Source organism: Equus caballus, chromosome 2, assembly GCF_041296265.1.
Source record: "Equus caballus isolate H_3958 breed thoroughbred chromosome 2, TB-T2T, whole genome shotgun sequence".
Taxonomy (NCBI): Eukaryota; Metazoa; Chordata; class Mammalia; order Perissodactyla; family Equidae; genus Equus; species Equus caballus.
Genome location: NC_091685.1, coordinates 62751728 through 62776430, shown reverse-complemented (window position 1 = coordinate 62776430; position 24703 = coordinate 62751728). Strand labels below are relative to the sequence as shown.

The window sequence follows — 24703 nt, the reverse complement described above, 5'->3', positions numbered from 1 at the left end:
ATCCTTGCCCAGGCTGCCTGTAGGGGAGGATGCAGAGCTGAAACACTGGCAGGCAGAGCGTTTTCCCACCTAGTTCCCATCCCTGTGAGCATAACAGTTTCCGCAGAGAAAAGCTCTTCCATGGGATATGATCAAGGTCGAAGGAGGTCAGCTGGGGGCGAGTTGTGTGTTATTGCCAGCCTGCACTCTTCTTGCCTCCCTCGCACTCTGAGTTATCATGAGGCACACAAGGCCCGATTCCCGAGCAGCCCAAGGCCCCCACCTTCCCACATGGCAGCTGCCATCCTCACCACCGGTGCCCCCATGACATCACAGTAGTACTATATTCCACACCCATTATTTCACTTGATCCTCACACACGCTGTGTGAGGTAGATGCCATTATCCCCATCTGTAGGTGAGAAGATCGAGGCCCAGTGAGATTGACAGTTCTCACGGGTGAATGGGTGTTCATTATCTTCAAAGGGCACTGGAGGCTAGGGTCTGAGCTGGGCTCAACCCCCAGTTTCCTAGTCAAGAGCTCCTCCTGTGACCCCCACTGCCCAACATGGTCTCCACTTGGCCCCCACCGAAGAATGCAGAGCAGCTTGAAACCAGAGCTCTGAGCCAGGCAGGAACGGCTCTGCTCACGTGTGATCGGAACGGGCCTTGGGGCAAGAAGGAGATAGGGAAACTGAGGCACCTGGTCATGAGGGACAAAGAGGGTGATTTTCCACAAAGAAGGCTCGTTCCAAGGCAATTCTCTGTTCCAGCCGTCTGTGTGGGCTCCCCAGGCTGGCTGTGTGGGTTTTTATGATATCTGCTTTTATAGGACAGGCTACACAAAAAGATCTCCAAAAAGGGCTGTAAGACCACTTTGCAAATTATGAAGAAAAACACATGAACTCTCATGGATGGATTTTTAAATTTCCTTGATAAAACTGGAGGTTATGGAGAAGTTCCCATTCCTCTCTGTAGCCCATTGCTTTCCATTTAACTAGGCGTTTGAGGCTGGAATGATTTTTTTCCCTCTCAGTCTTGGAAAGTGTCCCACAGCTGGAGCCGCCTGCTCTCAGCTGTTTGTTTTTCTTCCTTGGAGAGGGACTTGGGAACGTACCCACCAAACCCCAGAGGAATGGGCAGTTTGAAGAGCTCTCAAGTCCCCTGCACACAAACCCCAAACACGTGGGCCCCGGCTGCATTCTTCCTCCCTGTGGGCCGGGAGGCTGGCTGTCAGTCCTGACCTCCACAAAGAGCAGGCCAGCCCCAGGCCCCTCCACCTCTGCATTTGATGGGAGAGAAGACCAGGGAAGGGAAAGAAGATTCTAGCCCCTGGGCCCCAGGCCAGGTCCTGAAACTTCAGTTGTGAAAGCTGAGCTGGGGCTGCGTCAAGTGGTTCCCAGTCGGCCCATTTGTCATCTGGCCTTGGGTGGGACAGGCAGAGCCTGAGTAATGGCCTGCCTGGAGACTTGCTTGGACCCAGCCAGGCTCTCCCGTGAGTCCCACCCTCACCCTGGGGGCCAGTCCCCAGACCCAGCTCCAGGCTTGGTCCATCTCCCTGACCCCACCCCACCCCAGCTCCTCTCTTTACTTCCCCTTTAAAATATTTTTTATTGTGGTGAAATAGACATAACATATAACTCACCATCTTAACCATTTTTAAGTGTACGGTTCAGTGGCATTAAGCACATTCACAATGCTGTGCAACCATCACTGCCATCCATCTCTGGAACTTTTTCATCTTCCCAAACTGAAATTCTGTCCCCACTGAACACTAACTCCCCATTTCCCTCAACCCCAGCCCCTGGGAACTTCCATCTGCTTTTAATTTCTCTGAATTTGACGACTCTAGGTACCTCATGTAAGTGGAAGCATACAGTATTTGTCCTTGTGTGATGGGCTTATTTCATTAACATTATTAATGTCCTGTAGGCTCATCTGTGTTCTAGCATGCGACAGGCTTCCTACCTTTTCAGGGCTGATTAATAGTCTTTTATCTGGGTCTACCACGTGAGTATCCATTCATCCATCAACAGATACTTGGGTTGTTTCCACCTTCTGGCTGTTGTGAACGATGCTCTATGGACATAGGTAAACAAGTATCTATTTGAGTCCCTACTTTCAGCTCTTTCGGGTATATACCCAGAAGTGGAATTTCTTGCCCTTTGGATTTTTAAGCCAGCTTGCCCTTGAAAGTCCAACAGGACAATCTGACCACCTGGGACCTCTGTTTGCTGGGAGATGGAGAAGAGGTTTAAGTAGAAAAGACAAGAAAAGCAAAAGCTAAGGGGATAATAAACGTTAATCATCCTACAGCTCTCAGCATGACGATGTCACTAAAACAGAAACGAGGCAGGGTTGTCACTATAAATGCAGATTCCCAGGGCCCACCTCATCCCTGAGTCAGAATCTCCAGGCTATGATCTCAGAGTTTCTTGGGTGCATCTGATTTACAGCAAGTTTTAGAACAAGTGCCTGAAAATTGGACATTCCACTCACTGGACGAAAGGTGGCAAAAGGGACCTCACTAGATTCTCTCTGGTCCTGTGTACACTTGGGGGTGTTGCTAAGGACCAGTCCACCACACCCAGTCTCCTGGGTGTCAGATCCTCGGGTATAGCTGCGTTAGCCTTGCCTGGCTGAGTTGTCTGTTACGGTCTGTATCAGCTTTCCAGAGCTGCCATGACAAGACACCACAGGCTGGGTGCTTAAGCAACAGAAATTTGTTTTCTTACATTCTGGAGACTAGAAGTCCAAGATTAAGGTGCTGGCAGTGTTGGCTTCTTCTGAGATGTCTCTTTTTGGCGTGCAGATGGCCTCCCTCTCGCTACATCTTGATGAGGTCGCCTCTCTGCACGCATGTGCCTACCGTCTTCCTCTCCTTGTAAGGACGTCAGTCATATTGGATCAGGACCCACCCTAATGGCCTCCCTTTAACTTAATCACCTCTTTAAGGACCCTATCTTCAAATACGTTAACTTCTAAGGTACTGGGGGTTGGGACTTCAACAAAGGAATTTGAGGGGGTCACAGTTTAGCCCATAACACAATCCTCTCCTCTTTCATTCAACAGATGATCACTTAAAATTCTTTATATTGCTCAAACGTGACAATACCCTCAGGAAATAGAATAAAAATTGCTCATAATTCCACTGCTCTAGAAAGTCAATTATTTTCAATAATCCCAGTTTTCTTTTCATCCTTATATTTGTGTGCGTGTTTGTTTAATATTACAGCATATGCATCTCCCACTATGTTACACGAAAGGTCTCACAGCTGTCATTTGTAGGGCTTCATCAGAGTCCATATAGTTGATGTACTGTCATTTAATTATTCTTGAATTGTTCATTCACGATTTCTCCAGTTTTTCGCTTCTACAAATACGAGGGCAATGAGTTTCTTTGTGCTATAGCATTTCCCTTGTTTTGGATTATTTCCTCAGGGTAAATTCCCAGGAGTGAGGGTTTTGAACAAAGCATGTGAGTATTTTTATGGCTGTTGATGCATTTTGCCAAATTGCTTTCCAAAACTATTTCACTCTGTCATCAGCAACGTATAAACACACCACTTCGTACCATGGTCTTGCCAGCTTGATGCAGCGCCACCCCATTGTTTTCAGAGAAATTTCATTTTGTTCTATTTTGCATTTCTTTGATAACTAATGATCTCATGACGTTTTTCATCCATTTGATTATTAATTTTATCAACTCTTAAGGGAACTGGCGCTTTAAGCCTTTTGCCTGTTACCTATGTGTGCCAAATCAGGTGTTTATTAAGCATCTGCTACATGCGCACTATGTGGGGTGCTGTGGGGCGACCAAGGAGTGTAAGGCACAGTTCTTATCTTCTAGAAGCCTGCAATCAACATTCATGTGTTATTTAGTCATTGCTGATTTCCTTGTACCCAATGCACTGCTTTGCACATTGTGTGTGCTCAATAAATTTGGTTGAATGTTGTTCCATCCCAGATCACATGTTTAATTTCTTTGCGGTTCTCAAAGCTCTGCATTCAATTCAAAGGAATGCAGAATCAGAATCCAGAACGAGCCTGAATCCCAGAGAGAGAGCCTCGACCTGAGAATTTACCATGGATGAGCATGAGTTCTTGCATCACAGCACTGGGAGGATGAGCTTGACAGCAACATTTAAAGCCACATAGAGGGTTTGAGGGGAGCAGTATTGCCATCACAGTTATGTTAATAAATGTATAGTGTGTAGAATAAGGGAGGTGACAGTCCTGTTGGGCTCCATGCACATTAGACAACTCCATAACTCTTCAGTGTTTTTCTTTCTTTTTCTTTTCAATTTTTTATTTTGAAAACATTTGAAACCCACAGAGAAATTGGAAACATCATATGGCTCTTGATCCATTTTGCCAAATTGGTTTCCAAAACTATTTGTTTTGTCTAATGAGCACCCATATACTGTTAATATCGGTCCGTCAATTGTTAACATTTGGTACATTCTCTCCCCCTACCCCCATTGTTACCACTATTTTTGTTGTTGTGGAACCATTTGAGAGTAAGTTGCAGACTTCACCCCTAAATACTTTAGTATGAATTTCCAAGAACAAGGAAATTCTCTTATATCACCACTTACGGTTATTAAATTCAGGAAATTTGTTGGTACAATATAATTATAAATACATAGTCCATAATTAACTTTCTTCAATTGCTCCATAATGTCCGTCGTAAGAATTTTTTTTACCCTGATCATGCATTTAGTTATCATATCTCTTCATGACATCAATATTTTTGAACACAGGTCAGTTGCTTGGTATAATGTCCCTCAATTTGATTTTGTTTGACTGTTTCCCTTGATTAGAAATAGGTTAAACATTCTTGGCAGAAATACTTCATAAATTCTGCCCAGTGCATCACATCAGGGGGTATGTTGTGTCATTTTGTTCTTTTATTGGTGATGTTAAATTTGGTCACTTGGGTAAGATCTCATCTATCGTAAAGTTTTCTTTTATTCTTTTTCTAATTAAGCGGTGATCTGTGGGAGACACTTTGATTCTGTACGGATGTACTGCTTCCCAACTGTCTTTCACTCATGATTTTAGCATCCATTGATAATTCTTGCTGAATCAGTTATTACAGAGTTGGTCATAAGAGGTTGGTTTTTTCTACCCCCCTCAGTGTTATTTTGCTCTCTGGGCAGTGCAGGTATAGATGGGTGCAGACAGTGGCGTGCCAAGTCGGCTCCAGTTATGTGCATCTTTTCTTCACTCCCTATTTGGTGATATCACATTGGTAGCTTGAAATCGGGAGTATTTATACCTCAGAAACTGGCAAGTGCTACAAAGTGGGACTTTTGTTTTTCCCCCGGAGAAGCAGTTGTTAAACATTTACCGCTGGATGAAGATAAGCTGAAGCACATTCACAGAAGAAGGATTTTGGTAGTGAAGGGATCCAAAACCTTGAGGAAAGGGGATGGCTTCATACATTTAAACGACTATGTTGTGGGGAATCCTCGTTATTTAGGAGGTGTCCGCTTTACACCCCGCCTTCCCTCCCACCTGCTGCTCCTGTCACAGATGAGTCCTCGAGGGAGTTGCAGGCCTGCACGCCTGCCCCCCCCATGCCTTCCTGTGGGGAGCTGCAGGGGGTGGCATGGAGTGCAGAGGCTGCAGGGCACCTTGAGAAGGTAAAGAGATGCTTCCTGCTCTGATCCTAGAGGACACAACGTGGTTGCAGAGAGATGCGACGTGCAGAGGACATAACATTCATGCCAAGTGGCTTTCATAGTCTTGGTGAAGTGGGTGCAGAGTTATTTCTAAGAATGACAGGGATAAAGCAGGCTTGGGCATTAAGGAGCATGAAGCAGGTTTTGAATAGCCGCTAAGGGGATTTTTTTCCCAGCCTGCTAACCCACTCAAGGAAGTTCAACCCCAGGTATATTCAAACAGCACGAGAATGGGCCAAGTCAGAGTAATTCTTCAGCAGTATAACGCGGTCCAAGAGGTAAAGCAAGGAGAAGAGGCACATGCGGCTGCCTAGGGTTTCTCATCGATGAGGACAGAAGTGGGCAAACTCCCCCAGAGGCCTGAGGCGTTTGAAAGCAGCTCTGAATCCAGGCAGAACAACAATTCAGGTATAGCCAGAGGAGAGCTAATGGAGGGGCTCAAGTTTCCAGGATCCGTCTGCTCGTTAAGACGGTGGGCAGGTCTCCTCATGGTGAGACAGCTGACAAGCTAAGTGGCTGTGGTTGAAAAGAGGGGAGTCAGTGTTCAGGATTTCTTTGGAAAGTACCAAGTGATTACCAGGTCCTCGGGAGAGCAGTACTGGGGGTGTACTTCACCGGGGGTGGTGAGGGTAAAGAGCTGTGTGTTGAGGTTGCCGGAAAGTCACAAACGTGAGAAAGATGAGCAGTGAAGGTGCTGAACACTCTAATTTAGAGTTGCAGGACTGAGTCTCAAGGCCCGGCTGTCAACAGCTAGTGGTGGAAAAACCATTTTTTCTCACTGCCCTCAGTTCTTCACCTGGTATAAATGGGGATTAAATGCTGGTCAAGAGAATAAAATTAGATAGTGTGCATACAGTGCTTTGCAAATATAAAGCTCTATATAACTGTTTGATGTTCCATTATGAAAATTAATGCCAACAAATCTGATAATCAATGAAAAAAGGAAGGCATCTAGAGAGCACACATAAATACCAATAGTTTGAATTGACTAGGGCTTTGCGATATATATGGGGTTTTCTTCCCACATATTTGATTCCCTCCAATGAGATAACATATGCATAAAACACATAACACAGTGCCTGACTGACAATAAGTGCTCAGTGTTTACTCTTTTCTTTTTTTTTGTAAATGAAGCTTAGCCCTGAGCTAACTATTGCCAATCCTCCTCTTTTTGCTGAGGAAGACTGGCCCTGAGCTAACATCCATGCCCATCTTCCTCTACTTTATATGTGGGACGCCTACCACAGCATGGCTTGCCAAGTGGTGCCATATTCGCGCCAGGGATCTGAACCAGTGAACCCCGGGCCACCGATAAGTGGAACGTGTGACCTTAACCGCTGCGCCACCAGGCCAGCCCCTACTCTTTAGTCTTCACAACAACCCCGAGGTAGTTGTCAATCCTGTTTTTAGATGAGAAGGAAGAGACTCAGTAAGACAAATTCCCTTCTCCAAGAGCAGCAGGTTAAGTGGTAGTCAGGACCTGAACACAGGCCTGTGGACTCTAAGTTCTATATTCCTTCCTTTCTAATCTATGTCTAAGAACCCATCCAATTCTCTGAGTCTCGGAAATTGGAAAATCCACTTCCATTATATAGTCTTCTGCACTTCACACAACACTGTCAGTTTTTGAAAAATTGTAAAGATGAGACACACACAGTGTTTTTTTATTAAATATGTAAAAAGTTATCATGAAAATTTTTCCCTTTTGTAGAAAAGGCTCTGACCCCACATAATAACACATTGTGATTGATGACTGCCACTGGCACAATTTCACTGGACTCTTTTGCAATACTAAATATTTTTGCAGAACTAAAGATATCCAACCTAGTAATGCAAGATACTCTGGGGACCAATTAATACTTCAAAGTAACTCTTACTCTTACTGTAAATTATTATTATTATTTTTTGAGGAATACTATCCCTGAGCTGACATCCGTATCTGTCTTCCTCTATTTTATATGTGGGACACCTGCCACAGCATGGCTTGATAAGCAGTGTATAGGTCTGCACCCAGGATCCGAACCAGTGAACCCTGGTTCACCGGAGCAGAGCACACAAACTTAACCGTTGCACCACCGGGCTGGCCCAGTGTAAATGTTTTTAGTTGGAAAAGCTCTGCTCGTTTAGGTGGAAATGCTTTGGCATGATTGCCAACTATGATTCACATGGATGGATGGAGGGATGGATACATAACTGGTTTCCTGGGCAGCTGCGTGGTATACTAGAAAGAGATGTGAACTGGGCTTCAAGACATATGAGGACTAGCTCTGGTTCTGATACCAGCTATCTAGATGCCCTGGGACATTTCACATCACCTTTCCCAACCTTCATTTCCTTATCTGAAAATGAGAAGTAAGTGATTATTAAGGTCACTTTCAGCTCAAAACATCGATGATCTGTCTGTACCATTTTTGAAGAACAGTGATATGAAAGATTTGACACATGGGCTGCAAACTCATATTCTTAAAGTGGAAACTTGATAAGTGCCTAGATTCTTGGCAAGTCTGGCCCAGATTCCTTACATGCTTATTAGTGAGAATAATTTCCAACCTCCTTAAAATACTTTATGACGGGCTCAACAAGCAAAGAAAGATGGATTGAGAAAATTGGCCAACGGGGAGAGCTCCACCACTCCAACCCAAAGCAGTGTAGAAAGCCTAGAGGACCAATATTGAGCTGTTTGAAAACAACATTTATGGAACATATTGTCCAGAAAGATAGGAACAGAGAAGCATGCTCACTGCCCTCACTGATTTCAGATTACAGCCTCACATCACTGGCTGGGAAGCAGACTGGAGAGAGGGACCCACCCACAGTAGGCTCCTGCTGGAGCGAGAAGGAAGGACCGTGCACTAGGGTAGGGCAGATAGTGAGAGAGTCAGGTTTGAATCCGGATTTGCCATTCCCTAGTAGTGTTGCCTTGAGCAAGCTGTTCAATCTCTCTGAGCTTCATCTATAAAACTGGACACATGAACATGCTTTGTGTTCTGTTGTGAAATGCTCAGTCAGTTGTGGCCACAAGAGGAGGCAGAGGAGAGGCTCAGGAAAGCAAAGTTTGTTGTACTCACAGGTCCTAGAGACAGGAGGCACGGCACACCACGCAGGGCCACATGGGGAGGCACCAGGTGGCCGGGAGGCAGAAGACAGGGGTGAGGGGAGCTCTTAGGTCACAACCTTTATTGGAGTTTCTGTCAAGGTGAGGTAAACAACTTAGGACTGGCTAGTTTGAATAACTTTGGTGGACTTTAGGTGGGCCATAGAGGTGGTTTCTAGTTGCCTGATGCCTGGTCCTGGTATGATTAGGGCAGAGAAACACTGTCTCTGGGGGCCAGATAGCCAAGGTATGGCCTCAGATTGGATATCAAAGGTATGCTCCCGGCTGGGCCCTTTGCTGTCTCTAAGAATTGGCTAGCTCCAGGAGGACCAGTCTCTCCCCAGCCATAAAGGCTTCTTAAGACGTCAAAACATCATAATATACAGAAAATCATTAAACACACCTACACGCATACAACACAAAACACATCTCATCTGTAAAACGGGCATATGAACAATGATCTCAGAGGATCACATGAGATAAAATACATGACAACACCCAGCCCACTGTCTGATACTGAGCAGACACCCATTAATATTAGCTTTCTCTCTTCTTCTGTCCAGTTAAGTGAATGGACCATGGGATTAGTCATCCTATCTATACCTCTGTCTGCCTGTGTGACCTGGGGCAAGGTTCCTCTGTCCAAGATTCCATTTCCTTACCTGCAAAATAGGGAGGGGCATCCAGATGGTCACGAAGGTATCTTTCAGACGCGACGTTGCCACTTTCTTGTCTGGTTCCTGCTGAGAACTGCAGTGTATATTTGTGGGCTGGAAGCACAGGGACAAGAGGTCCCAGTGGGGGACGTGGAAAAGGTAGACTTGCAGGTTGGAACCATGATGCCAGATTGAGAAAGAGATTGTCCGTACCTTGTGAGCACAGACCCAAGCTCTGACACCGTAGCCTGCACTGGACCATCTCTTTAGAGCTCACATAATTAATCTGCCCAGTGTCCAACTATGGGCCCAGCCTTTGGTGAGGCACAAAAAGTGCCTGTTCTACCACATACATTTAATTTTCACATTGATGAAAAACCCGACATTTCCCCTCTCTGAGGACTGCTATAAAAATAAAACATCCGGGTGTATATCAGATATTCCATATATGTTAAAGTGCCCAGCAATCAGTAAGTGCTGAACAAATGAAAGTTTCCTCTCCTATTAATTATTCATAACCCAATTATTACATAAAGAGAGGCTATTTCTGCAATAAGATCCCAAGAGTGTGTTACCCACAAGCAGCAACAAGAAACTCTCGTTTCTTGTCTTAACGTTCACACACTTCTTAGTATTTTTAAAAATATGTAAGTGGTCAATTGCCTAGCTCAGTGATGAAATGAGATTCTAGAAAGAAGTTTCTGCTTTATGAGGAGTGGCCACCACATTTATGTAGAAGGGCCATGCATTAAGTGAAATCCGGCAAGTTAGGGTTTTTTTGTTTTCTTGTTTTTTGCTTTACTTTTCAAACAGAATGAAAACTGACGGAGATAAGATCAACTCTGGGCTCTAAACGAGCAGTATTCACAGCCCTCTTTCTTGATGTGCTGCGTCATTACAGATGGCGGGCTGTATTATATTGTATATCATTGGGGACTTGAGCTTATGACAAAGAAGGGTGCCTGGGACAGTCAGTGAGCGTGTGCCGTGGGGCAAGTCACTTTTCTCTAAGTGCAACTCTGCTTTCCATGTGCGGTTCAGAACAGGGTCTGAATTTGTCAGGAGAGGTTTTTCTTTCTTTATAACTATATTCAGTTAGTAAGTCTTTGAGGGCTACAATAAAGGACCAACAAGCCCCATTAAAGTAGAGCGAAAATTCCCCACCAGATTTTTGTTTCTAGACAGAGTTGTCAGATCCCAAGAGTGTGTTACCCACAAGCATCAAGGATTTGAAGAAACCCTTGGTCCTCGGAGCATGAAGCAGTCCGGCCCCAGGAGACTTGGACTGGCCACATTTCAGGCTCTTCTGAGTCTGTCAGGCTGCTGCCACCTAAGGATGTGACTGAGGCCTGGAAATCAGCACCCACCTTTGCTGTTCACCCCCACTTCTTCCCTGTTGATCTCTAGTAAAGGCCTTCACTAACCACTTGTTGTGGGTTAAATTGTATCCCCCTCAAAATTCCTATGCTGAAGTCCTGACCCCCAGGACCTCAGAATGTGACTGTACTTGGAGATAGGGCATTAAAGAGGTGATTACAGTTAAATGTGCTCAATAGGTTGGGCTCAATCCAGAATGACTGGTGTCCTTCTGAGAAAAGAGATTCGGACACAGACACACACAGAGGGAAGGCCATGGGAAGACACAGGACGACCACGGCCAACTACAAGCCTAGGAGAGAGGCCTCAGGATAAATCAAACCTGCCCACACCTTGATCTCAGACTTCCAGTCTCCAGAACTGTGAGGAAATAAATGTCTGTCGTTTAAGCGCCCAGCCTGTGGTATTCTGTTATAGCAGCCGGAGAAAACTCATACCCCACTTATTTATGTTTTAAAAAACATATCTAAAAAAATTAAAAAAACAAATAAAAAGACAACCAAAGACACAAGAAAAGGAAAAACAACAACAAAACATATGGGCGTGTAGAAGGTTTTCAGACCTGCCTCTCTCTGGTGACCTATGGAAGCTTGGTGGCCTGATTTCAGGCGCAGCCTAGAACCACCACCGGCAGTCACTGCATTTACACCTGATCACGGCCTCACACCGCTCTGTGTTCACCGTGCACATTTGTTTGTTTTCCCACCATGATGGGAAGCCAAGAGGAGAGGCTGGTGGAGACACTGCGGTTGGCCTCAGAACACTGGCTCCCGATCTTGGTTTTATCCCTTCTTGGCTATAAGACCTTCAAAACTTTACTGAATTTCTCTGAGCTTTAGCTTCGCCCTCTTTGAAACATGGGTAATAAAGCCTACTTCACAGGCCGTTTTGAGGATTAAGTGGTGTGAGATACGTGGAGCGTCTGAGATACCCATGTTTCAGGCAAAGTGCAGAAAGGAAGATGGGAAGAAAGCTGGCCTGTGCATGCTCAGGGAGGGAGGGATGCTTGTCTTAACCTGGATTCTTGTGGAAATCAGAGCCTGAGACACAGGCTTGGTAGTTAATTCTGAGAAGCAATCCCAGAAGCAGGCATGGGGGACTACGGAGATCGGAAAGGAGGGAAAGCAAATACAAGGATGTGTCCCTGAGTCGGTCCCCGCTGTGGCTACTGGGGCTCCGCCCTGCCAGGACCTTCTAAGGGGCTATGTAGTGAGCGCTGCAGAATTGTCTGTCTGTGGAGAGTATTTATCCATAGCTCCTTCCCACATAGGTCAGGTTTTCCCCAAGGATTAAGGCCATGCATGGATGAGGTCCAGGTGGTTCCCAAGATTCTGAGAAGTCAGAGAAGCCCTGGGGGCAGAAAGCAAGAGATGGGAGGGGCAGATGAAGTGAGGTGCTGCCAGTTTACTCCCCCTCCACCCCACAAGTTGGTCATGTAGCCCTGGCTGGAGTGAAAGATGATCGGAGAAGGTGTGAGGCAGGGCCAAGGGCTGCCCTGCCCTCTCCGCTGGTCCAAGCTCCTCTGTTTCTAAGAGGTGTGGCACTTCTCTGCTTCATGACAATCTCCATTTTCAGTCCTTCACGTATTTGTCTGACAACTATCTGACAACCTACCAGGGTTCGAGGTTCTGTTTTAGTACTACGTTAGTCTACATAGCAAGTCCTAATTCTACTTGCAAATTCACAAAGAAATAGCCCCTTTCTATCAGATTTCTGTGCTCCATCGAAATGCTGGGTTTTCTCACATTGCTGGTAATGATTTCAGATACTCTAGCCTCCAAAATGGGAATCCTGGGGACAGGCTCCTCAATAGGAACCTTTTTATTTATAATTCATCCTGGATCCCATTTCATAGTAATCAACAGCGCATTATCAGAGACTCCGTCCGCTTGGACCACCAAAGGGAACACTTGTGCCAGGAGAGTAGAGTCTCCAGCCACACTTCTGGGAAAAGTAATAAACATATTGGTGGGGTTTTTCTTCCTTTGAGGTTATGCCAGGCCATCCTAATATGGATATCTGTGGCTGTCAGCAGGCCGCTGGTCAACATGTGCTCCGTGCATCTTCCAATGCACAGTTTGTGCTCATCAGTGTGCCAGGGACAGGGTCTGTTTGTGAAGGATGGGCATCTGGGTTGCAGCCAGCCCACTGTTCCAGTGGGCAGGCAGTCTTCACTTCTTGCCTGTTGTTGGATCCTGCCTCTAAGACCTAGAGTTAGCCACCTTTGCTTGCTCATTTAGAGAGCTATACCCATCTCTGAACTGGCAAAGGTCACCGCAGGTAGGCATTCAGGATACCAGACCTATGCAGGCAAAACCTGTGGCCCCAGGAGCCACTGGTTGCTAAGTCTCCAGACTAACAGGGCATCAAAAAGCATCGGCTACCCGTGCGAAGATGGAGGCTCTGTCCGGCTTCTTTCTGCAAGCAGCCAGCCTCCTGCTCTCTGAGCTGAAGCGGAAAGCTCTTGACTCCCTCCTGTGTCTGTGCCGGGGCGGGTGGGGCCACAGGCAAAGAAGTCAGTCTCTAGCCTGAAAATGTTTATTCTGGACTTCCTGCTGAGCTAGAAATGAGGGTGTGTGGTACTTATAAGCCAACCAACAAATCAATAAATAAGCAAGCTCACCAAAAACTTACCAATCTGCTGCCCTTCTCTTTGGGTCCTTATGAGTGCCCCCTAATCCTTCCCCCGCTCCATCTGCCGCATTTCCCCTGCCTCAGCCCTTCACTTACAAAACACAATTCAAAGATTAAAGTATTAGAAATTTCAAGTGGGTGACCGCAGAACACTAAGCCCCAAGTACCAGACCCTTCAGAGTATGGGGCCCTGTGTGTCTGCACTGGTCACACCATGAGGCTGGCCTTGGTTTTCCTCGACATCTTGGGGTCAGGGGAACCCTACGGAAAATGTGCATCCCTTTAAGAGCTAAAGATCTACTGATAACCTCTCTGTTACGTAATTTTGAATAAATATTATGCTCCGCTTTTAAATTAATTTCTATTAAAGTCACATGTATCCAAATCTCAGTAAATTCACCCCAGTTTTGCAGACCACCTGAAAGAAGGCCCCGCTCTCTTTTTCTTGGTGCTTATATCAAAGTGCTTGCGTCGCAGTTTCATTTCAGCCCATCCTTTCCCACGCTCTGCCCTTGATGTGATGTTCTATGAATTCCTTCCTTAAGCATCACTGGCTTAAATAAGGACAAGGCAGTCCCGCCTCATGCGGCAGTGAGAGAAGCCTGGACTCAGAGCCAGGCAGGTCCACCTCCTCCTGGCAGGGTTGCCTTGAGCTAGTTACTTAGTCACTCTTTCATCTGTGAAATGGTGATACCAACTGCCCGCAGGCTGGGGAGGACCACATCAGAACCGTGTGCCTTTGGCCGTGTTCCAGCATCTACCTCCGAGTGGTCCTCCTCCGTCAGACTTCTCCGATGCCATTGCTTCGTGCCCTGCCAAGCCTCTAAAGAGTCCCCCGCGGTTCTGGGGCTGGTGCAGGGCCTCTGCTCAGGTGGGCTGCTGGTGTACTGCAGCAGTGGTCTCCTGGAAGGAAAGGGGGTGATGCCCCATGCTGTTTTGTGTAAGGGGGGAAAGTGGTGGGGCCAGCAGGGCCTTCGGAGACAAGCAGCCTGAGCTTGCTTTCACGCTCTGCCGCCTTCTTCATCTGAAAATGGGCATAATAATTCCTACTTCACAAAGTTATTAGGAAGAGTAAGACACTAGAACCTAGTTCGGCACTCACTCAGTGCTTCATAAATGTCATCCCTGCCCTGCTTCCCCATAGAGATTTTGGAGTTCAGCATGTGACTGACTACCCCAGCAGCAGGCGTAGAGGACAGAGACTGGATTAAGGGACAGATGACGCCAGTTCATCCTTATTTTATGCCTCTGGCAATCTCTTGACTTCTCTGAGCCTCTTTTTTCATCCTTAAATGACATTATGAATACTTGCCCTGCCTACCTCCCAAGGTTAGTTATGTTGAAAATTAAGTGAGGTAATGGCTGTGAAACTTTATACAAAGATACACAGTTATTAACACGAATGCCCAAGGTTTAGGTCGCTAAACCTCAAACAGAAGGCTTAGCCTTCTTCTTGCCCCCCCACACATAGACATTCTGCCTTGCTGGCTTTGTAGGGTGCCTGGTGTGTTTTGGGAAGACAGCCTCTCTGGTCAGCCTTATCTGGAGCACGTTGGGTTAACCAGGACATGATTATTGTTTCTGTGAACATAAAGGACAATTTTGGAACAGAGAGCTGACTCGGGGCCGGGGTGTGGGTGGGAAGGCAACACCCTATAAATGACAATGCTGCAGGAGATACAGTGTGCAAGCCACGCAGCACAGGGCGTGGCCCCAGGCAGACGTTCATAGTTTAGTCATTTGTTATAACAAGGTACACATTAACACATTAATTAGCATTCAGCGATTAATACTGAATCAGAATCTGAATTTGAACCTCTACACGATTTCTACCAAGTAGCCTGACTCCAGCCTGGGTTTAGGATGGGAAACTCACTACTTTCAAAGCTTTTTCCACATTTACATGTCCCTGTTAAAGTTTGTTCTGTGCCTTCCACCTATCCACTGTATCGCAAAGTGGTTAAGAGCTGGGAGCTCTGGAACCACACTGCCTGGGGCCCAAAGTCAGTTTCCTCCATCTCCTGGCGGTGAAATCTTGTGAGTTACTTAACCTCTGCATGCCTCAGTTTCCTCATTTGCAACATGAGGATAATAATACTTATCTCATAGGGCTGTTATGGGATTGAGTGTATTCCCAGGCAGAGCACTTAGAACAGTGCCTGGCACGTAGTAAGTACTCAGGAAATGCCAATTATCGTTATTCTATGATTTATTTTCCCCTTTGTGAAAGTATAAAAGTTGAAGAATAATTAAAGCACATTAAAAGTAAATACACCAGGCAGAGAGATAAATGAACTGTTTGCATAAACATGAATTAAGAGAGACACACGCAAGGAAGAACTGCTCCCTGCTGAGGACAGGAAACATCTGGAAGGCATTAGTGGGGAAGAGCGTGGGGGGGGGTGGTGGTGGTGTGAGCTGAGAACACATTGTGACTGTTAGAGGGAGATAATTCACTTCTGGGGTGGGTAAGTGATTCTGAAAAATGGGAGGCTGCTCTGGGCTTCCACAGTGGGGTGGGATGCCCAGAGAGTATTCACCCCTCCAAATAATTTCCCTTCTGATCAGCCTGGATACCCAGAATGTCTGCACCATGCCTTTCAGCTAATGCATTGCCTCGAAAAGGCCACTTCTAAAATGAGAATATACGAACCTAAAAATAACAAGGCACCATTTTATGTCTGTGAAATTAACAATATGAAAATTGTAACACTCTGTACACTGAGGTTTCACTGAAACTGGCACATTAAAAAAATCTATAATGTACACATAAATAGGTATAACGTTTTGGCTGGAATTTTTAAGAGTCATAAAAATGTCTATGACTTTTGATCTGCTAATCTAGCTTCTGGGAATTTATTGTTAGGAAAATTTTCAAAGAAGGAGAGAATTTTCTGCATTTATTTTCCATGATTGAAAAAAATAATCAACAGTAAGAGAAAGGGTGGATTACAACACATCCCTTTGATGGACTCTCAGGCAGTCATCAAAATTATAACTGGAAAAGACAGAGAGAAGGATGGGAAAATGTTTATGAAATAATCATATTAGGTAAAAAACAAAACCAGAAATCAAATTATAAAGATTGAGTATGCCTAGGGATAAAGCTAGAGAAAGAAAACCAGTGTGCTCTGTTGGAGCTTGTGGGATTGTGGAAGAACTTTCTTTTATCTGGATTTGTGTTTATATCGGTTGTGCAATGAGCAATAACAAAAGACCCAAACGAACTCTCCGGGAAGGGGCAGCTGACTGTCAGCCATCACCATGAGGCAGGTCAGTCCGGTCTCCAGGATGGAGAGAAGGGGCCCTAGAGCTGGTGGGTTCTGAGAGAAGGGGGCTGATGGGCAAGACCAGGGGCCTCTAAGGGCACAGGGCACCAGCTGGGCGTGGGGACCACCTGAAGAGAGAAGGAGGGAGCTGGAAGATGGCAGGAGAAAGGGGAATTGCCCACCTCACGGTGTTCCCTCTGGCAGGCTCGGGGGAAGGCAGCCTTACATCAGTCCTGTGACTTAAATCAAGTAGATTGCACCATTCCCCTTAGTCACTCAATCCCAATTTATAAACCCGAATTTACAAAACTCAGAGTGTTCCTTCTACTGAGCTGCAGTGTCTCTTTGAACCCCAGGGCCATCGTGAGCAGAGACTGACAGTAGGATATCGGCTTCCTGTTTTCCAACCACCCCATCTCTAGTGCTAGCCAACCAATCTGGGTCAAATGTTGGACAAACACACTGATTTAAAACCAAATCCTGGCCTCTGATGGCTTCTTAAGCAGACAGTTCCTGCGGTTACTTGGGTGGTGAGTGGGTCATGGATTCATTTCCCCAGAACCTTTACTTGTATTGACAACTCTTCAGCTGACCTTCCAGAGTAGTGGCGCAGTGGAGTGAGCCATTGGACCAGGAGCTGGGAAGCATCCCATTAGGCAGATCATTTACACTCTCCTGGCCTCAGTCTCTTCACCTGAAATTGGGAAAAATTTTCACCAAAGACTTCATAGACCCAAATCCAATGGTGAAAGTCTGAAAAGCACAGATAAAGCTAAACAGGGCCCAGTTTGCACCACATTAGTAGAAGTCTCATGCCCAGAATGAAGGAGCTGATCCTTCCAACATACTTTGCCCAGTCTGTCCATACCTTGGAAAACCACATTTAGGTCAAGCACGAGGCTTTAAAGGGATGTTGACACACTGGAGTATGTGCAGAAGAGGCCAGCTGGGATGGATGGAGGCTGAGAGCCTAGTCATGAGAGAACAGATGAAGGAACTGCAGACTTTAAACTGGAAACGTTATCACATAGCAAGGATGTGACAACTGTCTTTGAAATTCTGAAGAGCTGTCTTGTTGAAAAATAGCTGACTAGCTCTGCATGACCCCGGAGGGCAGGATCAGTGGACAGAAACCACAGGGAGGCAAGTCTCAAGTCTGCAGAGAACGCAGAGCACTAACCGAAGGTGGAGAGGTGGGTATTGGCAGAGGCTGGGTGACCACTGAGCAGGGTGATTTTCCTGGAGGTTGAAGTGCTGGGTGAGGGAGAAGTTGAGGGGGGCTCTAAGGCCCCATCTAGCCCGATGAGCCTCTGAATCTAATCTGAGATGACTTACCTCCTCCAGAGTGGCCGCCATAAATGCCGTGTACTTCCAGAAGCATCACTGAAGGGCCACAGCAGCCGGTCTTCACAGCTGTGAGGCCCAAGCACCCTCACAGCCTCTCTTCTCTCTTCCAAACTTGAGGCTCTAGAGGAGAGCTATCCTATCTGAATTTTCTCATTGTTTGAACAAGCTGTGCACCAAACTCTCTGGCTCTCTCCATCCTAAGATTTCCAAGGCAGAATTCCCTCCGTGCCTCATCTGCCCCCACCTCTTCCTTTGGCCCACTCCCACGGCTGGTTTCCATTTCGCTAGTGTGCAGAGCAGAGGGGGAGACAGCTGTGGACAGTTCTCAGCAAACTGACCACAAGCATCCGTCGTCATCCCGGCACCAGAGTTTGTAGTGCACCTGAGTCAGTGCAGTCCACAAGCTTCCAGGAGATGCTGGCTGCTGGATTACAATTATTACGACGCACATCGCTCCCCTTAGTAATGTGAAATAGCTGCTTGTAACCAAGAAAAGAAAACCTCTCCAAGAGGAAATGGTGGGAAGTCACTGGGATGGGTTGTTTGCCCGAGGAGGGAAATAGGGAATGGAGAAGGATGGTTGGAGGCAGCAGGAAAGGGAGGGTATGGATATAAAACACCTGCACCCGCCCAGAGGGGCCCTTGGCACAGCGGCAGGTGAGCAGGAGGGAACGAGACGCTGAACTCAGGAGGCCTGGAAACAAACAGTGTTGCCTCCAGCCTGGCTGAGTCTGCTGCCAGCATGCTTCCTCCAGGCAGCCCTGGAGCCGACTGTGGGGAGGCACCAGCTTCTGGAACAAGCCAGCCGTCTGGGATGCACGCCTGGCTCCCCTGCTTACTTGCTGTGCTCCCTTGGGCAACTTTTCACAGCACTAACCCCAAAAGGGGATCACAGCAGTATCTGCCTCCAAAAGTCCAGAGGATCACAACACACAATATCGTAGGGCCAGCCCCGTGAAACTGCTGGTATCCCACCATTTTCAACATCCCCAAATGACAGTTTCACATGAATTGACCTCATTCATACATAATGGTTAGACAGTACAGTGGTTCCCAAATTAGTCTGCACCTTAGAATTCTCTCTTGCTCTTTTAAAAATGGCAAAGCCCAGGTCACAGCCAGACCAATTCAGTCACAATTTCTGCAGGTTAGACGCCTCGCCAGGTGATTCTAATGGGCAGACAGTTCGAGGACCACTGGGTTAGCACAGTGCTTGGGATCCATGAAGGCACTCAACCACAGCCACCTCTGCTTTCCCTTCATCTCTAGTTTATTGAGCACCTGCTGCGTGCCGGGCTCTGGCCGGGCGTGCCTCTTGGGACCCGGGACCTCCTGAGCGGCGCTCATCTCTCCCCCTCCTCCTCCGCAGTGTCCAGGCCCCGGAGCTCCCCGGACGACCTGAAGGCGCTGACTCGGAACGTGAACCGACTGAACGAGAGCTTCCGGGACTTGCAGCTGCGGCTGCTGCAGGCTCCGCTGCAGGCGGACCTGACGGAGCAGGTGTGGAAGGTGCAGGACGCGCTGCAGAACCAGTCGGACTCGCTGCTGGCGCTGGCGGGCGCGGTGCAGCGGCTGGAGGGCGCGCTGTGGGGCCTGCAGGCGCAGGCGGCGCAGACCGAGCAGGCGGTGGCCCTGCTGCGCGACAGCACGGGCCAGCAGAGCGACGCGGCGCAGCTAGAGCTCTACCAGCTGCAGGTGGAGAGCAACCGCAGCCAGCTGCTGCTGCGGCGCCACGCCGGCCTGCTCGACGGGCTGGCCCGCAGGGTGGGCGTCCTGGGCGAGGAGCTGGCGGACGTGGGCGGCGCGCTGCGCGGCCTCAACCACAGCCTGTCCTACGACGTGGCCCTCCAAGGCACGCGGCTGCGGGACCTGCAGGTGCTGGTGAGCAACGCCAGCGAGGACACGCGCCGCATGCGGCTGGTGCACATGGGCATGGAGCTGCAGCTTAAGCAGGAGCTGGCCGTGCTCAACACCGTCACCGAGGACCTGCGCCTCAAGGACTGGGAGCATTCCATCGCGCTGAGGAACATCTCCCTGGCCAAAGGTACCCACCTGGCCCACCCATGCCCGCAGTGCCTGCCTGGGGCCTCCTGCTCAGGGCTTCTTCCTGCACACCCCTGCCCAAGGGCGCAGGCGTCCCCCCACCTCCCCCAGTCCTCATGCCATTGGGAGCCCTAGAAGACTCTAGAATTTTCTGCCCAAGTGATCTGTGCCTATTTCCAGGCCTGCACCTGTCTTTCCCCTGGGTGGACCTCCCACTGCTGCCCCGCTCCCCCAGAGAGCATACTCAGTGTCCACACACCTAGGTATCAGAATGGCCAAGAGTGGACAGTGGGGGACTACTTAGTCAGAGCTTGGATGTGCCAGCTGGAGCCTCCAAGAGTCTGGGGCTGGAGGGAAAGCAGGGGGTCAGGCTGCAGGCTCAGGGAGGGAACAGGGAGGGTTCCTCTGGCGTCAGGGGGTTCCAGTGTTAGAGCTACAAGGAGCTGGCGGACTCTGGATGTGAACCTTGTCTTCCAGGCTGTTAGGAAGCTACATTCATCAGTGTAGAAGAGCATGTTTTACTTATCAATTTGTTAGTTTCATTGATAAACATAGAGGCAAAGATGTGCGGGCCTCCATTTGTACTCTTGCTCTGGGCCCACAGACATTGGCACCTTTAGAGCCAACTTCTCTTGCTTCCACCCCTGACCAGCTAGTCCCTACCCTCCTCTCTCCCATTCCTTCCTGCTGCTGTCTGCCCTGCACGTCACGGTCAGAGGCTCCTTTCATGAAACGTACTTTTCCTGCATCACCCCCTCTGCTCAGAACTCACTGTGGCTCTCCAAGTTCTGCTGGATTCATTAAGGAGTCCTTAGCCTGACAGTAGACAATCATAGCACCATTTTGAACATCAACCATGTCAGGTATCAGGCCAAGTGTATCTCATACGATGTCTTTTAAAAACAAAAATGAGTGTACCGAGATTCAGGGAGCTGCTCACGGTCGCAGATGAGGAGGTGATGGAGCCAGGATCCGGACCCGGGCTTTTCTGATTCCAGAGCTGGTGTGCTTTCCATCACATACCTGGCCCCAGCCTACCTTTCCTGCCTTCTCCTCCAACTGTTCCCCATACCAAGGGTTGCAAACAGAACTGTCTGCAGGGGCCAGTTGAGCAATGTCAATGAGTAAAGTGGCCTCAGTGTCAGGGGAGTTGTAGGGGTTATGGCAAGTCCAGGTCATTTTGGCCAGGCTGGAATGTAGACCTGGCATTGAGAGTGTCTTCCCATTTTTCAGGAGAAACTAGAAACATGGAATCTTCTAGAAATTTTTTATTTCTTATCTCTGTGCGCCAAATACAACACATTTGTGGCCATATATGGTCCATAGATGGCCAGGTGCAAACTGCCGTTGGTGTAGCATCCAGTCCAGTGGGACAGTCTTGTCACTGTCCAGTGGCACAGCTTGCCTTCCCACTGCCATAGCTTTACTCCGGCTCTCCCTCCTACTCCAATGCCTCCTTCCTCCTCTTCCTCCTCATCATCTAAATCCCACTGATCCTTCAGATCTCACTCAAACCCCCTTCCTCCAAGAACGCTCCTGGCCTCTCTGGCCCACCACAGTCTCCCTGCCTGAGCTTCTGCATGTCAGGGTGGAAAGGCGTCATGATGGGGCCTCCATTTGCCTAGAACTTTCCAATTCACAGAGTGCTTTTGTGTATACTGTTCTGTTTTCAAGTGGGTTCCCAGGACCGGCGGTGAGGGTGGTGGAAGGCAGGTTTTATTATTGAGGACGGGGTGGGATTGCTGCAGAAAAACAACAGAACTCCAGGGGGAAATACTTGACTCACTCAGGTCCACACAGTGGGTAATGCTCCAACCAGGACTTCCTGTTGTCCACAGCTTTAGGAAGGTACAATTCACATGCCCCAAGATTCACCCATTCAGTGACCAGAGTAGGACTTCTCACCCAGCACCCAGTGCTCATCCTACCACACCACAGCCTGCCCTCCTCTGTTCGTCCCCAGCGCCTAACAGTGCAAGTGTGTAACGGACGCAATGATGTTTGTGGAACGACTGTTAGATCTTGAACCTGGGCAATCAGAGGATTAGTTTTCTTGTCCTGGGTCAAGACGGGTTTGGGTTTCACTTTGGGTTTGGGAAACTTTGGGTTTCACATCTCAGAAATCAAAGGAGGACAGGAGGCAGAATTTCTTCTTCCAAATCCACGCCCTGGGATCTTGGTTCTTCCTATGTTCTCTTTTCCTTGCCCCCCTGCCCATGGCCGTCTGTTCAGGTACTTGCTAATAATAGCAGCTACAGTGAATTATGACCTACTATGAGCCAGACATTTCGTCGACATTAATTCTCTAAACATTAAAGACAACTAATCCTCACAACCTGCAAAAAGGTGGTATTGTCCCCATTTTATAGATGAGGAACTTGAATAACTTTCCCACAGTTTCTTACACAATTGGCAAGTAGCACAGCCAAGGTCTCACAGTGGGTCTTTCTGGCTCAGAAACCGTGTTCCTGTCGCTGACCCTCCTACTTTCCAGGGTGGAGAGATACCAGCTGTGAGCAGTGAAGAGAGAAGAGAGCATGTCCCTTGGATTCCGTTTCTGTATTTGGGGGATGGTCCTTCCCAGGTGCTCCCCGCTTCCTTCTTCTTCCAGTCAACAGATGTCACCATGCTTCCTGCATCCTCCTGGGCCTCACTGACCGTTTCACATCCTGGTGCTTTGATTTCCAAGTCCACTCTCCTTGGCTCCAGCTGAACCTGCTCTGGATCATTCATATGCCAGCGGTCTTCCAGTGGAATCCTCCAAGTAGTCTTCCATTGGTTCTTAAACTAACTTTCACACTCAATTCCCTTGAACTGAAGGTTTCATCGCAGTCCCGCCCAGGCCTGCCTCCCCGTCTGCAAGCTTTGCATTCTTGATGGGCTGCTGGCTCTTCAGAGGTGACTACCACTCGGCCCTTCTGGCTCCCAGGATTACCACTGCATCTGGTATCTCCCTTTCCCAGCCCCCTCTCTCCTGGTTGCCAGGGACCCGGTTGGTGTGACTCGAGAGAATTCTGTTTGGTATATCTGAATGTAATTACCATTCAATTTTAGTGAGACCAAACTCTACCCTGGCTTTTGGATAAGGGGTGGTTTACCAGATAAGCTTCCATGCATTTCTCAGCTGCCCTCTGGAGTGGCCTTTCTGCCCCAGTTTTGTCCATTCGTCTCTCAGTCTTTAAACCACACACACACACACCGTGACACACACACTCTTTGCCCTTTCCTGGCTCGGAATCCACAAATACTCAGCTGTGTGTATTTTTCCCATATGAGCTTATTTATGTTATTCTTGAGCTTGACCCCAAATGGTTTTCATTCTCTCGTTTTGTTATTACAGTTTTCTACAAATTTTGTCTCCAGTTTGTCTTTGTGTACATTCGCAGGGTGCTTTCTGTTTTCTCCTTTGGATTTTCAGCATTAATCAGCTCTGTTGAAATCTCTCTGGGGCTTTGTAAGAAGCAAAGAACTTAGATGATCAGAGAGAGGAGGCATGCCAGGAGGGGAGAAGTAACCAGAGAGGGGAGGACTCTAGGAGGGGGAAGGTGAGAGCAAAGGCCTGAAGGTGGACTCCAGCCATATTCAGATGGCTCTGTTTGCTAGATGGATGTTTTATAGACTCTCAGAACGTTCAAGTGATAATAGGTCTGTGAAATCATCTAGTCCACTCCTCTTGGTTTGCAGTTGAGGACCTGAGGCTCAGAGAGGGGAAATGACTTGCCCCAGTCAAAGATCAAGCCAGTGGCCCGGCTGGGACTAGTTTGCCAAGCAAATTTATCTATGGGCTGATTTCCTGAGGAAAAAATCACCATCTAGTAGAATAGAGAGTCCAGTTCAACAAATGTTTGCAAAGGAATGGTAGAATAGCGTGGGCCCTGGGTTCCAGCTCAAACATTGGGACCATGGTCTCTAGAGAATAGGGGTTTGTCGCAGGTGCTGAGCATCTCTGTAAACAGAGCAACCTGTAAATAGTGTTTCCATGTGACTTAGGATTGGGGAGGTGGACTGCTGGGTGGCGCCCCTGGGGGGTTGCATGGCACTGTGTCCTTCACCGTCCACATCTGACTCTGCTGGGAAGGGAGTGGAGAGCCTGCTGTGAAAATCAACACTTGTGCCCAGGCTCACCCACCTGCCTTTGCCCTTGAGGCTCTGAGGAAGGCTGGCCTTGCAGGCTGAGACTGCAGAGGGTGGAGTGGGGGCGGGTCGTTCCTCGACTTCTGCGCCTGTCTCCTCTGCTGTGAAATGGGGCTGTCTGTTCCTGCCCCGTGCGCATGCTCAGGGTCGTGGCGAGGATGCCTGGAATGAAGGAAGTGAGAGCTCATAGAACTATAGAGGTAATAGCACCGAGAATCCAGTGCCCCAGTGACATCAGAGAAAGGGAAGGGGAGGATTTAACTGAGAGGCTCCACCTCTGTCGGCTGCCCCTGGGGTTAGCATGGCTCTGGAGGTGGTGTTTATGTTACGATTTTGGTCACTGTTTTGCTAGCTTCGGGCTGTTTCATCAGCTGTCATGATAATTTGTTCTTGGCAGGTCACTGTTCAGATTCCAGCACACGCGAGTCCCCCACCCCATCTCTGGTTCCAGAATCCGGGAAAGGAGAACGGATTGCTTTCCCCT

At 48.0% G+C, this 24703-nt stretch overlaps 1 protein-coding gene across 2 annotated transcripts in view; it reads left to right on the top strand.

Moving 5' to 3' along the window:
* Positions 1–24703, top strand: part of SCARA5 (scavenger receptor class A member 5) — a 114939-nt gene that overhangs the window by 49627 nt on the left and 40609 nt on the right. For both annotated transcript variants that reach the window (XM_014737808.3, XM_023636203.2), the window contains exon 4: positions 19412–20086. In XM_014737808.3, coding sequence (XP_014593294.2) covers positions 19412–20086 — 675 coding nt within the window. The remainder of the gene's footprint in view (positions 1–19411; positions 20087–24703) is intronic.